The 18,907-nt window shown below is 35.8% G+C and overlaps 1 protein-coding gene, 1 long non-coding RNA gene and 1 pseudogene across 17 annotated transcripts in view; 2 read left to right on the plus strand and 1 right to left on the minus strand.

The window, feature by feature from the left end:
• Positions 1–18,907, plus strand: part of LOC130546377 (protocadherin alpha-C2-like) — a 193,296-nt gene that overhangs the window by 53,756 nt on the left and 120,633 nt on the right. For 10 of the 16 annotated variants that reach the window (XM_057321613.1, XM_057321614.1, XM_057321618.1 and 7 more), the window contains one exon: positions 1,248–4,033. The exons of 2 other annotated variants lie outside the window; for them this stretch is intronic. In XM_057321613.1, coding sequence (XP_057177596.1) covers positions 1,248–1,561 — 314 coding nt within the window. In that variant the 3' untranslated portion in view covers positions 1,562–4,033. Of the gene's footprint in view, positions 1–1,247; positions 4,034–12,353; positions 14,885–15,913; positions 18,435–18,907 lie in introns of those variants that run through there. 4 more of the 16 variants (XM_057321597.1, XM_057321623.1, XM_057321598.1 and 1 more) reach the window with 2 other exon arrangements.
• LOC130546369 (protocadherin gamma-A11-like) lies at positions 5,720–7,953 on the plus strand (annotated as a pseudogene).
• Positions 8,880–11,050, minus strand: LOC130546390 (uncharacterized). The gene is made up of 5 exons (XR_008961768.1): positions 10,873–11,050; positions 9,896–9,950; positions 9,753–9,807; positions 9,472–9,526; positions 8,880–9,111 (listed from the first exon to the last, which is right to left on the minus strand). It is a non-coding gene; the product is annotated as an uncharacterized LOC130546390 (long non-coding RNA).

Below are 18,907 nucleotides of genomic sequence, written 5' to 3' on the forward strand. Positions count from 1 at the left end.
TTATAAGACCAATAAATCTCAAATATATGCAACCAACCATTTTATTAAAGTTCCAAGCTTTATGATCTAAGACTAAATGACAAGCACACAAATGCTTAAAAATAAATTAACATGGCAACACTGCAAAAAATCACTCTGTGAAGCAGCATTCCGAGCATAAACAAACACAGCATATATAGTGGTAGTTTAATTCAAATTGACGGACACATCATCACGAATGTGGGAGTGACTACCTGTTCCGTACACACACGGAATGGAATTGCAGTGAGTGTGTACGTGGCCATACAGTCATTCACAGATAGTGTTTCCCCATTCATTCATTTATTAATTATTAGTACTTTTTTAAAGAGTACTACCACAGTAACAGCTTGGTAAATTTGTTGACCATTTTCTCTGACAGCGTAAATGCTTAATAAAAACAAAAACTATAACCATCACATACTCAACACCCCCAAACCAATAAACCAAAATAATTGAAAAAAAAAAACTATAACAACAGTAATAATGACTAATAGTGCAGCAAACTCCATAAACTATAAGAGAAAATGGTAAATATGTAGAGAACTTAACATATTAAAGGGATAGTTCACCAAAAAATGAAAATTTTGTCATGAATTACTCTCTCTCTAGTTGTTCCAAACCTGTATAAATTTGTTTGTTCTGTTAACAAAGAAAGATATTTGGATGAATGTTAGTAACTGAATTTAGCAACTGAAATGTTAGTCATGAATTACAGAGGAAAATTAATTGTATATACTGTATATATTTTTCTGTTTAACACAAAGGAATTGAGGAAAGCAAACAGTTCTGGGGCACCTTTAACTATACCATTTTAATTTTTCCTACTATGGTAGTCAATGATGCCCCAGAAATATCAGTTACTAACATTCATCCAAATATCTTTCTGTGTTCAACAGAACAAAGAAATTCATACAGGTTTGGAACAACTAGAGAGTGAGTAATTTCATTTTTGGGTGAACTATCCGTTTATTGTTTATTGTTTAATACAGTAAATTGAACAGTAAAGTTTGAATATAAAGAATGTAAAGAATATTTCTGTAGTTCAACTAAGAGTATGGCACTAGCAATACTAAGGCCATAGGTTTGATTTCCAGAGAGCACAGATACAAAAATACTATATATACAGTATATATACATTGAATTCACTGTAAATTGTTTGTGATAAATGGCGTAATACATTAATTTAAATGTAAACATTTTAACTAATATAATTTTTTCTCACTCAGATGGGGAGGGAGAGGGGCAGCTGTCTCCTCCTGTCGGAGCTGGAATCAACAGTAACAGCTGGAGCTTCCGCTATGGTGCTGGCCCTGGTTACGGCCCTCCTCAAGCCCTGAAGCCAGGAGAGATCCCCCCTGAAGCCTTCATAATTCCAGGCTCTCCTGCCATCATCTCCATCCGGCAGGACCCAGGTGCCGTGGATGATAAGGGCGAGTTCATCACTTTTGGAAAGAAAGAAGAATCCAAGAAGAAGAAAAAGAAGAAGAAGGAAGGAAAGAAAGACAAAAAGGATAAGGGAAAAGATGATGGAGATGAGTAAAGAAGATTGGGCTACCAAAATATTACAGCTATCAAGTTATGTTTGTAGCAGAAGTTAAGAGAAAGAGAAAACCAAATATATTGAAAACATAAAAAGAGGAAACATGTGTTTAGTGGCTATGACTACTAAACTACCATACCTATCATGCCCAGTCCTTGCCAGAAGATGGTTTGTGTAAAAAAATAAAAAATAAACACGTTTCTGTGAATGATTGGCTACTTCCCTAGTTCTGACCATTGAAATTTATCCAAGAAAGCACTTCAGTATGCAAAATGTAATCTGAGCCCACTCGAACCTTTTAAATGGCATATACAACTGAGATGAGTCAAGTCCCTCTCCACTTTTAAAAGGATTTAACAAATTTCCAGTTAAACTGGATATGAACTCTCACGCCATACCAAGAGTGGAATTTGCTTTCGACTTGCCAAGAGAAAGAAAACAATCTCCTCTGGCCCATGTCATGCCTTGATCTGCTGGAAACAAAGCTTTGTCATAAAATATGGCAAAATCTAACTGCAACTTTATCAGAGCTGGGCACATATGTGTGTTTGTAAAAGACAGCTGTCTGACTCCTGTTAAAGCAAATCTTAAGTAAACGATTCCAGGCACATATGCAGGAATGTAGCAGTGTATATCACCACACTTGCATTCGTTTACACACACCGACTCAATACAGGGCAAAGAGATATCCAACACCAACTTGCATCCTGTTCCAAAACTAAAGCTGAAGCCTCAGAATATGAGTGCTTTACTCAATATATTTTATAAGAGCAAGTATATCTCTGCTTACACAATAAAAAATAATGCACATCCAAATTGTACGAATCTAAATTTATACAGACAATGATGTGCATAGAGCTCCACTTACAAAACTCTAGTTTCTAGAAGCTCACGAGATTCTTGCTGATGCATAACATATTCAGAAACGCCTGTACGGAACCGCTGGCCGTCTACACCATGTACAGCTAAGGCCACCACAAGACTGGTGCAGTCTCTCAGAGTCTGTAAAATATAACAGTATGGATGCTTGTTGCTTATTTCAATACACACTCTCCCTCTGCTGCTGTTTTGAATGTTTGATAGATTTTCTCAAAGCATCATCTTGGTTCCTGCCAGCTATTTGTCTTAGTCCAGCAATGTGTCCTTATACCCTCTGCTTGTACTTTTTCTGATGTTACCACTACTGTGTGCTCAGCCCCATGTCAGTACTGCCCCCTGGTGGCTCACATTGTACAATGTGATCAGAATCATAGATTTCAATTATCTCAAGTTTGGGCAAAAGGCATTTCTCTTGGAAAGATAAGCACACTTACACGCACACACCAATGTTTATGCCCTTACAGTTGTGGAAACACCGTGGACTATGCAGTCATGCTTGTGTAGATGCCATGATTTCTAGATTCAGTATATGGTGCTTACTTAGGCAAAATTGGAGAGTAGGTGGAGATTAGATGGTGATTAGATTAAGAGGACCACAGTGGTGGCAGTACCAAGTGTTTCTACTGTACATAGCCATGGGGAAACGTACCTTAATGACAGTTTCATAGATGTTGATTTGATTTATGTAAATAATCTGAATGCTTTTTAACATTCAGACATGCTTTCATTTTCTGTTGTCTCTCAATTTTCCCTAATGTCTAGTCTGTAGAGATTCCGTTCAGTAAAGGAGAATAATGTTTGCACTGCTATGAGACTGTATCATCATAAAGCACACACACACACACACACACACACGCACACACACACACACTTTCAGGTGTGCTTCAGTGCTGTCAGATCACCAAGTGACTGTTTGCATGTTAAACGCAGTTAAAACAGAAATGATATATAGATATAAATAAACAAATATGTTTTTCATAATTATTTTTTCTCAATTATAATGGAATTGGAGATGTGCATCGTCTCTATTGAGCTACGTAACATAAGTCCAAGTACTCACTCAGACATACGGAAACATGCACATACAGAGAGAAACACGCAGAGCATCAAATAACACAAAATATTGGCCATGTGCCAAATGACATTAACATTCTAGTATATGTAATGCTGTAATGTTATGGTCTGAATCTCTTTCCTTTACAGCCTTATGATTTCTGAATCTAAAAGGATCTTTTGTTTTGTGCTAGGCTTTGAAATCCTTCCTGAAACACTGTAATGTGAACCAGTTCCTTCGTCCCTATAGTATAAACCTATCCCCATAAAATATATTAAAAAATAATATAAAAAGGTCAAAATGATAAAAAAATAAAAAGGGTCTATGTATTCTGCTTGTGTGTAGTAAATATCTATCAACTCATTCAGTGCCATGGTGGTGCTATGCTTTTGACTTTGATGGTGCAAATCTGTTAGACAAAAATTTTGTACACCTGCTCATGAGTGTAATGGTGTTTATTATTTTATATTACTTTATGAAATCTGGTAATGTGTTTCGTATATAAATTACAAATAAAGGTTTCTTTCATAAGTATTAAAGCATCATGTGGTTTTAATTTTGGCTGTGTGTATATGTAATATTTGCTTTGTTTCTAGGCAAAACACTGGGGTTATAGTAGACGTGGACTAATAAAATGTTTACAAAATACAAGTCGCTTTTGATAAATATGTATGTAACCAAATGCATAAATGAAAATATTATTAGATCATACTAATTTATACTACATTCTAAGTATTAATTATTCACCACCAGCACTAAAATTCTGTATTCAAAACATGCATTTTCTTGTTACATATTAGAAATGCTGAACGTCTTCAAAAAACTAGCTCGCAAATCAACACTTTAACATGAAATATTGTAACCAACATTGAATGATCATTTCTGAGCTGATACAGCGCATGGTAACATGACTAAGCTTATATGCAAGACTATTAGTGGGTTTTCAGGCTTATGTAGGTAAGTAAAGCATTGGTGTATTTGATTACGAAAGCTTGCTCAAATTTGCCTGCTTTTTTAACAACTTATGACTGTTTTAACGCTCTTTTAAGGAGGTGAAACAGAAAGAACATGATATACTATATACTATTTGCATGTTTGAGTGTGCAGGTCTCTTATGAGATATTTATAAATATAAAAATATGAGTCATATACTGGACTTCAGTGCTTCAAACTGCTTTAAGAAAATGGCAGATCATTCGATGCTTTAACAACATTCTGGCGTATTGTATTTTGATACTCTAAAAAATGTCATTGTATGAGTAAGTGATCAGTTTGTGTAAAAGAGACAACTAGAAAATTTAGTTTTATTTGCATTTGACCAGTAAGCAAATCCAATTTATGCTATGGACAATTGGCAGTTGTAAATGTTTGTCTTTTTTTAGATAAAAGACGCATGTAATTAATAAATTAACAATATATTTACAGTATGTATCGTATAAAAAAACATTAAAAAACCCTTAAGCCAATAAGCATTTTACGTGTTCAACTTTCTATTCCAGTAGTCCTGTGATAATAGAATGTGCTGTCCATGGTGCTGAAATAACATGCTCCCGTTTGTGGCGTATGTTACGTGTTAAACATCAATAGATAATTTTTAAGTTGCAAAGCGCCCTCAATATTACCTGATATAGGCATTATATTTTGATAATACAAATTACTTAATAATTACTCAAAAAGAATACTTTGCAGTATTTATTACTTAAATACTATAAAACATTTTAGTTTTGTGTTTGCATAATACTTCTGCAGTGTGGCAAACTACAAGTCTACTGCATTGTAAGTGTTAAGCCCTAAAAATTAATTCCTCATTTTGTGAATAATTAATATTTCATGGAGACCTAGGGTATAGATAAAACATCTGTCTTTTTTTCTCATTATTATAAGTGCTTTTTTATTGATATGTCTTTTTTGGAGTTATGTTAGGCTATTTATGAGCTTTTTAATTACTTACATTCTTTAGGAACTAAAAAAACAGAATACAAAAAATAAAGCTACATTATTAAAAAAACATAACATGCGTGCCATATATTGTTGTACACTATCATTTAAAATTTCTGGACTGCAGCAGGTTAAGCTGATCTCAAATTAACCGCACAGTGTGGTACTTCTCTAACTTTGTTTTCTTAAGCATGAGCACACACCCATCAGATGCTGTGTTTTCCTATTCTGTTAACATTTGTCAAAAACACATTTGATACAACGAATTTACTTTAGACCAAGAAAATATGGCGAACACATCTAATATGTGTTGGATTAAATGGCAGTTATGGATTGCATCACTGCTCTTCTGCGTTACTGCTGCTGACATGCGTTATTTAGCTACGGAGGAAACAAAGACAAAACATGTTATTGGAAGGCTAAGTAAGGATCTTAATTGGGATTCCAATCGTCTAAGGTTTCGCAAGGCCCGTTTGGATTACCAATGAGATAAACGGTACTGTGAAGACCTGGATTCTGGGAATCTTTTTGTTGCCGAAAGGATCGACTGAGAGGTGCTTTGTGGAACTAACACCCCTTGTCTCTTGCATTTTGAATTTATTCTTGAAAACCCTTTAGAACTTCAAAACGTTGTTTTAGAAATACAGGACATCAATGATAACAATCATGCTTTCCCCAAAGATTCAATAAAGCTTGAGATAAGTGAAGCAGCAATGATTAAAAGTAAATTACAAATTGCTCGTGCACGGGATTTGGATGTTGGAATCAATTCAGTTCAAACTTACATTCTCAGTCAAAACAAACATTTTGTTTTAGACATAAAATAAAGACAGGTATGTGGATATTGTTCTGAAAAGTAGCCTGGATCGAGAGACCAAAGGGGAGCATTCCTTGTTATTGTCTGTATCGATTGAGGAAATCCGCCTAGATCAGGAACTGTTGTCATTGAAGTGCTCGTGATAGATGTAAATGTAAAAACGAGTTTTCTCAGCCTTTGTACAAGTCTCGTTTGTTTGAAAATTGGAATGTCCGTTATCAAAATAACTTCGACCGATGTGGATAATGGTGCAAATGGGACTCACTTATTATCTGAATCACCTGTCCGATAATACAAAAAACTTATTTTAAATCTACGAGAATTTACGGAGAGATATCTGTCACTGGACAGCTGGACCGCACAAGCAAGCCTCCTCATACGAAATAGAAGTTCAGGTGGAGGATGGTGGACATCAGACACACTGTAAAGTTATTATTGAGATTAATGATGTCAATGACAATGCACTTGTTATATCTCTAAAGTCTCTAATAAATCTAATACCAGAAAACATTCCACCTGGTTCAGAGGTTGCTGTTAAGCGTAAAGGACCTAGACTCCTGTATGGTCTGTTTCCGCTGCTCTGCCTTTTCAACAGCTGTACATTAAATCTTATTTTATTGTTAGTACAACCAGTTTGCTTGATCGCGGACAAATTACAGAATACAATGTAATAACACCGACGAATGGCGGAACACCAACCTTATTTGCTAATATAACACTGAACATACATGTTTCAGATGTCAACGATAATTCCCCCATCTTTGAGTTGCCCTCCTATATTGTTTATACATCTTAGAATAACAAACGAGGCACATCCGTTTGTTGCTCTGTTAGTGCCAATGAACCAGACTTGAGACAGAATGGAACTGTACTTTACTCTTTGGCTTCCAGTGAGATTAATGGTGTCCGGTGTCCTCATTTATATTGATTAATGCTGAAAGATCATTTGACTATGAACAGTTCAGAAACTTTACAGTCCAAGTTGTTGCCAGAGAGAATGGCACTCAGCAGTAACATGACTGTAAAAGTTTTTATAACCAATGAAAATGATAGCTCACCACAGATATCATACACTGTTCCAGACAATCAATTTTCAATGACTGAGATTCTCCTGAAAATGACTCTCTCAGGTTCTCTGGTGTCAATGGTGATCACTGTGGATGCTGATTCTGGACAGAACGCATGGCTCTCCTATCAGATTGTGAAATGTACTGATCCAGGACCTTTCAGCATTGGTCTCCCCGTAGTGGAGAGATCAGAACACAGAGACATTTATGAATCTGACAATATGAAGCAGAACATCATCATTTCAGTGATGGATAACGGACAGCCATCTCTCTCCTCAACGTGCGCTGTTAATTTACTCATTTTTGACAATCTTTCTGAGGTTCCAGAACTTAAAGGTATGATTTATGAGGAGAGCAACTCTAAATTAATGTCGTACTTAATCATTGCATTAGTGTCCGTGTCCACCCTTTTCCTGACATTTATTACACTGATTCTGGCCCTGAGTGTTTGTGGCAGGAGAAAGCCCAGAGTTTTGTTTGATGGGACAGTCGCAGTGCCTATCTGCCTCCTAACTATGCAGAGGTGGATGGAGCAGGAACTCTCCGCAGCTCTTACAATTACAACTCGTAACTTACAATAGGCTCATGTACCAGTGTCTTTAAGTTTGTTAGATCCTATAATGAAAACAAACATTGAAGAAAACAAAGATCAACTAAAAAATGATTTAAGTGTAAATCAACGCTACGTATGTATATATACAGTATATTGTTAATAGCTCATTTAAATCGTTTTATCAAATTTGATCAATTTTGATAAACGTCAGCCATTAAATCTCATTGCCATGATTATTTAAAATTCAACTAAACAGGACCAATCCAAACGCATTTATGCGTTAACATGAATTGAGTGTGATAAAATCAGGTGTATTGGCAAGCATACCTTATGATGGGAATTAACTTACTAAAAGCATAAAAAATTACGCAGTACAATAACGTTGTCATAAAAATATCACTGTTAAAAAAAAATCTGTAAAAAACGGTAAAAAGTCTGGCAGCAGAGTTTCCAGACATTTTCCGTAAAATTACGGAAAAGAACTGTTTCACAAAATTACATGAAATGAACTGTAAAAATACAGAACCAATTTTACGGTCAAAATTGGTTAAATTACAGTATAGCACTGTTGATAATTGCTCATTAAACTGTGTAAAAACAGATAAATTATATCAAAATACATTAAAAAGCAACTTCTTTTCAGGGTAATCTCTGTAAATTTAGGAATTTTTAAGTAATTTTATTAAGCTTCTCTGTCAATCTACAAAGGAATTTACTTTTAAAAAACATTTTAAATGTATAATAACTAAGAAACTACTAATAAAAACCAAATGTCTGTACATTTACCAGTTATAATAAAGATATATATTATTAAAATACACCAAAAGTAGCTACATTTAAAACCTACAATACTGTTTATTAAAAGTAATTAGCAGTTATTTGAATCTATCAGGTCACAGGCCTACAATAATTTCCTGTTAAATTCTTTACATGTAAATAAATACGCAATATTAAAAAACAGTACTTTATTTTGTACCTTCAATGAAACAGAAAAAGACATTCTGGGGAAATGCAAAAATATTTATTTTTTAAAATGTTCATCTGACAGTGGGAATACAAGCGGAGTATATCAGATTCAGAACATAGCTCTGTACATGCAAGGTATTCGTTACATATCTAGACATTATTTGAGCAACTTGAGTCATATAGATTACTTATGCTACCTATAGGTGACTTAGATTGTCAGAGTTTTGGTCCCGCTCACTGTCATTATATGCCTTCTATAAATCCTGAAGTTATCTGCTGAAGAAAGAAAAACATACATTTTAGACGGCATCAGGTAAACCTATTTTTCAGATATCAACATCGCAGCAAAATACTTAGACTGACTGCAAATCTCTATGTACATTATACACTATATTCAGTTTACTTTCTTATAGCAAAACCTCCCAAGAGTTACTTTTGCAGTAACATATCTTGCACAGTCACAGTGGACCCACAAGGACAACACAAATTATTAATAATGAATATTATAGGAAAATGATACCGTGTAGATCAAATTTAATTTATTGCCACTGTCAAAGCAATCCTATGGAATCAAATTACTTGTCTGTCTTTGGCAATGTAGATTTTAGATTATAAACAGTCCAATCTTTTCCATACCTGGATTGTTATGGTCACCTGCGGTAGATTAGCACAAGCAGTCGATCCACAGAACCTGAAAATATTTAAATACATTGTATTACGTTCACACATACAAAGTAGATTTTAGATTATAAACAGTCCAGTTTTTTCCATACCTGGATTGTCATGGTCACCTGCGGTAGATTATCACAAGCATTAGATCCCCAGAACCTGAAAATAAAATATTTAAAATAAATTTGTATTACATTCACACGTACAAGGTAGATTTTAGATTATAAACAGTCCAATTGTTTCCATACCTGGATTGTCATGGTCATCTGCTGTAGATTATCACAAGCATTAGATCCCCAGAACCTGAAAATAAAATATTTAAAATAAATTGTATTACGTTCACACGTACAAAGTAGATTTTAGATTATAAACAGTCCAGTTTTTTCCATACCTGGATTGTCATGGTCATCTGCTGTAGATTATCACAAGCATTAGATCCCCAGAACCTGAAAATAAAATATTTAAAATAAATTGTTTGTATTAACATTTACACATACAAAGCACAAGTTCCACAGATAGACATACAAAACATCAACAAGAAAATTAAGATATAACGTTAGAGTATTGCTATGAAATTAAAACAAAATGTATAGGGAAAACATTAGATCATTTTTACCTACACTGCAAAAAGTGCCATTCTTACTAAGCAGCAGTTTTGTCTTGTTTTTATTAAAAATATCTAAAACTTCTTAAATCGATATACTTGACAAGAAAAGTGACCTAAGGTACTTAGGCTCGGTTTCACAGACAAGGTTGAAGACTAGTCCCAGACTAAAATGAATTTTGAGCTGTCTTAACTGAATTTTTGTAATATATCAGTGCCATTGTTTTGTTTTAAAATGCACATCAGTAATGTTTTTTCTGTTGCATTTTAATAAAAGCAATTTAAATAGCCTAATTTAACTAAGGCATAATCCTGGCTAAGGCTAAGCCTTGTCTTTGAAACCGGGCCTTAGTCTTGTTTTATGTAAAATTATATAAGAATTAAGTACGTTTATGGTAAAAACAGGCAAAAAAATCTGCCAATGGGGTGAGATTTGTTGTCACTTAGCAAGAATGTCATTTTTTGCAGTGTAACTTTACCTACAGGTGTAATAATCATCTATCTGGATCGGAAACACTTTTCTATAACCAAAACGTTCATAAAAACGTCTCTGAAAAAAAAACTTTTATCTTGAGAACACAAATTACTGTATTATATGTACTAACGTTAATGTTACTTCTTAGCTAACCATAGCTAACATTACAGTAACGTTAGGCCTCCAGGTTTATCAGAAGAGTGCTAACAATTATAGCTTTAAGACAAAAAGTGCAGCACACGACATGAAATAATAAAATAATCGTTTAAATGTGTTATAAAACGCTTACCTCATCCGGCGGTCGGTTGCTCTGACTGACATGGTGACGAGTATAGTGAAGCAGGCGCTAAAGGCGCGTTGTTTTCCTCACAGTTTCAAAAGTATTGGCGCTTTAAATGTAGCCTACATGTCATATATTTACATCGGAGCGGAAGAAATTTCTTCACTGTCACTCGCACGCTACTGCTCACTGCTGTTCTCAAGAGATGTTTCCCGCGGTGCGTGCCTGGCTACCATAGGAATCCACTGGAGTTTGAAAACTCCCGCTCTGGCTCTGCTGCTCGCACTAGTACCGCCACTCACAGCCGTTAGGACGCAAATGCGCCAAATTTAAATTTGCAGCCTCTGATTGGATGATGGAAGTCTTACACAACTAAAATATATATGCCCAGAAGGAGAGTTATAAATTTGATTGCAGATTAATTACAATATTGTTGTTTAAATTAAAAATACTGCCGTACTGTAATATATTACAGAAATTATTACAAATTGTTAAAATACTGTATGTTGTATTAGCTGAATCGATAACCGTTGCACACGTAAATACTTTATTTTAATATTTAATATGTTAGGCAAAGTTTCAAAAACGTAATAGGATCTAGCAGTTTTACTACAGTTTACTATATTTAAGTTGTCAAAATGCAAAGTTGTATGTTGTTTAGGTGAGAACAAAAATAAATGTCAAAATAAATTACATTTGTGTCTGTAGAATTACCAGTTGACCTCTAAAATACCCTAAATATATAATGATCTTCAACTGCATTTAATTACAAAGCAGTTCAATTTTACATATTTTTTACAGAGAAAATCCGTAAATTTTTACTTCATTGCATTTTGGGAATTGCAAAAATACTATAAATTGCTTTTAAAAAACATAATATTTCTGTAATTTAAAATTACAGGAAATTAACCATAATTTAATAAGTAGTATTTTTTAGTACAGCAAAAATCTGTAAAATAACAGGCATTAACTTTTTAATGGAAAAAAGGAAAAATTCTGTAAAATAATACAGACCATTACCTGTGAAATTACATCTTTTTTTAACAGTGATGGATAAGAAGAAATACTGAAGGAGATACGTGTTGCCGTTTCAGTTTATATAAATATTGCTTGAAATTCATTTTGTATGAATTCAGAATCATTTTGGTATAGCCATTAAATTAATCTGTGAGGCGAAACATTTTCAGCACCAAAAAGCTGGACAGCGCCTTGAATCTTTTACTTTCGCTGTAAAAAATACTTTTTATAAATGAATAATAAAGTAAATAAAAACGACTCAAAAACATTTCAACGCAACCGGAGGTTTAAAGAACAAACAAGAAATAAACTTTGTAAAGCCATTTCGTCTTGTCATAAAATTCACGAATGATGCAATGACCTGAAAATACTCATAGTGTCGCTCTTCACCAGCAATGCGGAGTGATGAGACTCTCCACCCACAAATAGTGTAATGTATGCAATAGTAGCTCTATATGGCAGAAATAAGGACAGCACAACATGGAGTAAACGTCCGTCAATGCAGATAGAATTTAAAATAATCATTCTTTAAAATAGTTAATAAGCGTATAAGCGGCGTTGGTAGAACAGCAACAATAGTGCAACATCGACTATGGACAACAGACGATTTTCAGTTCTTTTTTGTACGTGTTTTGTGGCTCTTGTTATTTTCCCTCTGAAAATCGTCTGTGCAGATTGGAGCTACAATGTTCCAGAAGAAATGAAGCGCCACTATGTGATCGGAAATGTGGCCAAGGATCTCAGGATTGATGTTAAAGAATTATCCGCTCGAAAGGCTCGGATAGACACAGAGGATAACAGCATACGGTATTGTGATATTAATCTAAATTCGGGTGATTTAACCGTGGCGGAGACAATAGACCGGGAGGAGCTTTGCGGATCCCAAATTCCATGCATTCTCAACTATGAGCTTTTCTTAGAAAATCCTCTTGAAGTGCATCGCATATTTCTGGAAATTCAGGATATAAATGACAACGCACCACGATTTCCAAATGAGCGCATTAACTTTGAAATCAGAGAATCAGCAGTTAAAGGTCAGCGATTCCGTTTGGATGAGGCACATGACTCCGACATTGGACACAACGCAGTGAAGAGCTACTCACTACAGAAAAATGAACATTTTGCGGTAGCGATACATGATACTATGGACGGGGGGAAATATGCTGAACTCATACTAGAAAAAGAGCTGGATCGTGAACAACAGAAGGATATAGATATGATACTTACGGCAACTGATGGTGGTACACCACAGAGATCTGGTACTGCTGTCATACACATTACTGTTCTAGATGCGAATGATAATGTGCCAGTATTCAGTCAGTCTGTTTATAAGGTTACTCTGCCTGAAAATACACCACCGGGTACATCAGTAATCACAGTGAGTGCGACAGATGCCGATGAAGGTCCAAACGGAGAAGTATCATATGAATTCAGTAAAATATCAGATAAAGCTGCAAAATTATTTTCTATTGATAAGATAACTGGACAAGTTGTGGTAACTGGAGAAATTGATTATGAAAATGAAAAAAAATATGAGATGGGAATTCACGCTCAAGATGCATCTGGATTATCATCGACAGCTAAAGTCATCATAGATATAAGTGACGTAAATGACAACCCGCCCAGAATCATTCTGAAATCGTTGAATAACCCGATTCCTGAGAATTCAATGCCAGGTACTGAAGTGGGTATCATTAATGTTCAAGACAAAGATTCAGGAGAAAATCGGCAGATTCGTTGCTCTGTTCAGCCAAATGTTCCTTTTAGACTAAACCCATCTGTTAAAAATTATTTTTCGCTAGTAACTACAAACGCTTTAGATCGAGAGAAAGAATCCGATTACAACATAACTGTCACAGCAACTGATGGGGGATCTCCACCATTATCCACCTCCATGACAATTCATTTATCCATCTCTGATGTGAATGACAATCCACCTGTCTTTGAGCAGCAGTCCTACAGTGCTTATGTGACAGAAAACAACAAACCAGGCACATCTGTTTCTTCTGTCAGTGCAAACGACCCAGACTGGAGACAGAACGGAACTGTGGTTTACTCTCTGGTGTCCAGTGAGATCAATGGTGTTCCAGCGTCCTCGTTTACATCTGTTAATGGAGATACCGGAGTGATCCATGCTGTAAGATCATTTGATTATGAGCAGTTCAGAAACTTTACAGTCCAAGTTGTTGCCCGAGATAACGGATCCCCTCCACTCAGCAGTAACGTGACAGTGAAAGTCTTCATAACAGATGAGAATGATAACTCTCCACAGATATTATACCCTGTTCCAGACGGAAAATCTTCAATGACTGAGATTCTTCCTAAAACGACTCTCTCAGGTTCTCTGGTGTCAAAGGTGATCTCTGTGGATGCTGATTCTGGACAGAACGCATGGCTCTCCTATCAGATCATGAAATCTACTGATCCGGGACTTTTCAGCATTGGTCTCCATAGTGGAGAGATCAGAACACAACGAGACATTTCTGAATCTGACATTATGAAGCAGAACATCATTATTTCAGTGAAGGATAATGGACAACCATCTCTCTCTACAACATGTGCTGTAAATTTATTAATTTCTGACAACCTTTCTGAAGTTCCAGAACTTAAAGATATGACTTATGAGGAGAGCAACTCCAAATTAACGTCATACTTGATCATTGCATTGGTGTCCGTGTCCACATTTTTCCTGACATTTATTACACTGATTCTGGCCCTGAAGGTTTGTCGCAGGAGAAAACCCAGACTGTTGTTTGATGGAGCAGTGGCAGTCCCCAGCGCATATCTTCCTCCTAACTATGCAGATGTGGATGGAGCAGGAACTCTCCGCAGCACATACAATTACGACTCATATCTAACAACGGGGTCGCGCACCAGTGACTTCAAGTTCGTTAGATCGTATAATGACAACACACTTCCAGCTGAAGGAACTCTGAAACAGGAACACAACAGACAGTTTGACTCCAGCATATTAACCATAGACGTTACAGGAGATGATAGTGAGGTAAGAGACAATTCACTCTTGTCGACCCATTTTTATAACAACAATTTACGTAGCCTTATTTAAATACTTTATATAGTTTTTGAAGAACATTTCACCAGTTAGAATGTTGTGGCATATCTTAAAGTGGGCAATCAATGAGAAACTCTAACTCATTTACAACACACAGTTTAACAACACGTTTTAAAGCTATATGGGCATCACTTGTCGTCAAGATTTCATTGCAGGGAGCCTAAAAATGCTAAGTAAAATGAATTAAAAAAAAATATTTTTTATATTTTGTATAGCGAATCTTCATTTGCACTAAGCACACATTTTACCTTACCAATAAAACAGAATACAATATTGTATTTAGCGGTTTTGAAAAACACAGATGTTTACTTAAATTATTTTTTTGTCCTGTTTGCTTCATTTATGTTTTTTTTTAACGAAATATTGAGGCATTTATCAGCCATTCTCATATTATCCATCGTTGGTCTAAGCCGTTTTTAAAGTAGCCTATTTATTTTCTGCCACTTCCAAAGATTACACGAATTTTAACACGATTTTTAAATTAACTCTATTCTAGAGACTAATACAGCAAACGAGATTTTTCGCTTATGTAAAAAAATAAGTACTGTTTGGTCGAAGAACGGAATTTAAAACATTTCTCTTTCTTTACGAATATGATTTTTAATTATTAGAGGTTATATGTTTACGTACATTGTCTGTGCTAAGTCAGTCGGTTTCAGCAGCACAAACGCGGACAACGCCTGTGCAGACTTCAGTACTTTGGCCTTTAAGAGGTGATTTTTTTTATTAGTTCCAGTGTCATTCACTGTAAATAGATTACATATTTTTTTAAATATTCCAGTTTGAAAATAGTAACACTCCTGTTGTTACCTTGCTTTATTCATCTTGTTTTGGTCAAATACGCGAATGTTGCAATAAACTGAAAATACTCAGAGTGTCACTATTCACCAAGAGTGAAGAGCTACGCGTCTCGCCTCCTACATTTAATGTATGCAATAACAGCTCTGTCTGTTAGAAAACCCCGTAACAAAATGGAGTAGTCATTTGTCGAAGCTGAGAAAATTATTGAAATACCCTGCGTCAAGTGTTTCTTTTGGACAAATAAAGCATAGGCAACATCAACTCTCCAAATATGGAACACAGATTTTTTATTCCTTTTTGTGCTTGTTTTGTTGGTCTCCTTGCCTTTCCTCTGAGAATCTATTGTGCAGATCTGAACTACAATGTTCCAGAAGAAATGAAGCGCCAGTATGTGATTGGAAATGTAGCCAAGGATCTCGGGATTATTGTTAAACAATTATCTGCTCGAAAAACTCGGATAGACACAGAGGAAAACAGCAAACGGTATTGTGATATTAATTTACATTCTGGTGATTTATTCGTGGTAGAGAATATAGACCGGGATGAGCTTTGTGGTTCTCGATCTTCCTGCGTTCTCAGTTATGAGCTTGTACTAGAAAATCCTCTTGAAGTGCATCGCATTTTACTGCAAATTCAGGATGTAAATGACAACGCACCAGAATTTCCAAATGAGCGCATTAACTTTGAAATCACAGAATCAGCAGATAAGGGTCAGCGATTCCGTTTGGATGAAGCACAAGACTCCGACACTGGACATAATGCAGTGAAAAGCTACTCGCTACAGAAAAATAAACATTTTTCTTTAACAGTACGTGATTCTGCAGATGGTGGAAAATATGCAGAACTCGTTCTAGAAAAAGAATTGGATCGTGAACAACAGAAGGAGATAGACATGGTAATCACGGCAACTGATGGTGGTACACCACAGAGATCTGGTACTGCTGTCATACACATTACTGTTCTAGATGCGAATGATAATGTGCCAGTATTCAGTCAGTCTGTTTATAAGGTTACTCTGCCTGAAAATACACCACCGGGTACATCAGTAATCACAGTGAGTGCGACAGATGCCGATGAAGGTCCAAACGGAGAAGTATCATATGAATTCAGTAAAATATCAGCTAAAGCTGCAAAAATATTTTCTATTGATAAGATAACTGGACAAATTGTGATGATCGGAGAAATTGATTATGAAAAAGAACAAAATTATGAAATGGGAATTCAAGCCAAAGATGCATCTGGATTATCATCGACAGCTAAAGTCATCATAGATATAAGTGACGTAAATGACAACCCGCCCAGAATCATTCTGCAATCTTTGAATAACCTGATTCCTGAGAATTCAGTGCCAGGTACTGAAGTGGGTATCATTAATGTTCAAGATAAAGATTCAGGAGAAAATCGGCAGATTCGTTGCTCTGTTCGGCCTAATGTTCCTTTTAGACTAAACCCATCTGTTAAAAATTATTTCTCTCTGGTGACGACAAACGCTTTAGATCGAGAGAAAGAATCAGATTACAACATAACTGTCACAGCAACTGATGGGGGATCTCCTCCATTATCCACCTCCATGACAATTCATTTATCCATCTCTGATGTGAATGACAATCCACCTGTCTTTGAGCAGCAGTCCTACAGTGCTTATGTGACAGAAAACAACAAACCAGGAACATCTGTTTCTTCTGTCAGTGCAAACGACCCAGACTGGAGACAGAACGGAACTGTAGTTTACTCTCTGGTGTCCAGTGAGATCAATGGTGTTCCAGCGTCCTCATTTATATCTATTAATGGAGATACAGGGGTGATCCATGCTGTAAGATCATTTGATTATGAGCAGTTCAGAAACTTTACAGTCCAAGTTGTTGCCCGAGATAACGGATCCCCTCCACTCAGCAGTAACGTGACTGTGAAAGTCTTCATAACAGATGAGAATGATAACTCTCCACAGATATTATACCCTGTTCCAGACGGAAAATCTTCAATGACTGAGATTCTGCCTAAAATTACTCTCTCGGGTTCTCTGGTGTCAAAGGTGATCGCTGTGGATGCTGATTCTGGACAGAACGCATGGCTCTCCTATCAGATTGTGAAATCTACTGATCCGGGACTTTTCAGCATTGGTCTCCATAGCGGAGAGATCAGAACACAACGAGACATTTCTGAAGCAGAAAATATGAAGCAGAATCTCATAATTTCAGTGAAGGATAATGGACAACCATCTCTCTCTACAACATGTGCTGTAAATTTACTCATTTCTGACAACCTTTCTGAAGTTCCAGAACTTAAAGATATGACTTATGAGGAGAGCAACTCTAAATTAACGTCATACTTGATCATTGCATTAGTTTCCGTGTCCACCTTTTTCCTAACATTTATTACACTGATTCTGTCCCTAAAAGTTTGTCGCAGGCGAAAGCCCAGACTGTTGTTTGATGGAGCAGTGGCAGTGCCCAGTGCCTATCTGCCTCCTAACTATGCAGATGTGGATGGAACAGGAACTCTCCGCAGCACATACAATTACGACGCGTATCTTACTACGGGATCCCGCACCAGTGACTTCAAGTTCGTTAGATCGTATAATGACAACACACTTCCAGCTGAGGGCACTCTAAAACAGGAAAACTATAGACACTTTGAACCGAGCATGATAACACTAGACGGGACAGAGGACGACGACGAGGTAAGAGATAATTCACTCACGTGGACTCTTTACTACAATAATTCATGTAACCTTGTTTCAATATACAGTATTTAGAAAAAGTACCACCAGTTAAAATATTATGACATCTTGCAATGAAATGAGCAATCAAAGAGAACCTCACTTATTACAATATAAATAGTCACAGTTTACAAGCCTGAACAGCTGTGTATCATAGGTATAACTTACCTGTTTGGGCTGATTTTTATTGCAGAGAATCTAAAAACACTTAGTAGTGAAACTTATTTAAATAAACGGAGGTCTTTTTTTGCAAAATATTTAAATGAACGGAGATTTTTCTTTTGCAAAATATTTAAACAAATGGGGATTTTTCAGTTGTAAAATATTTGTTCTCATAATTTATTGCAAGTCGTACACTTTTTGCGTACAGTTTTGGAAAATATAAAGAGGTTAACTTAATGATTTTTTAATTATTTTCTTTAGGCAGTTTGTTA

This window comes from Triplophysa rosa, linkage group LG22 (assembly GCF_024868665.1).
Source record: "Triplophysa rosa linkage group LG22, Trosa_1v2, whole genome shotgun sequence".
In the NCBI taxonomy this organism is placed as follows: domain Eukaryota; kingdom Metazoa; phylum Chordata; class Actinopteri; order Cypriniformes; family Nemacheilidae; genus Triplophysa; species Triplophysa rosa.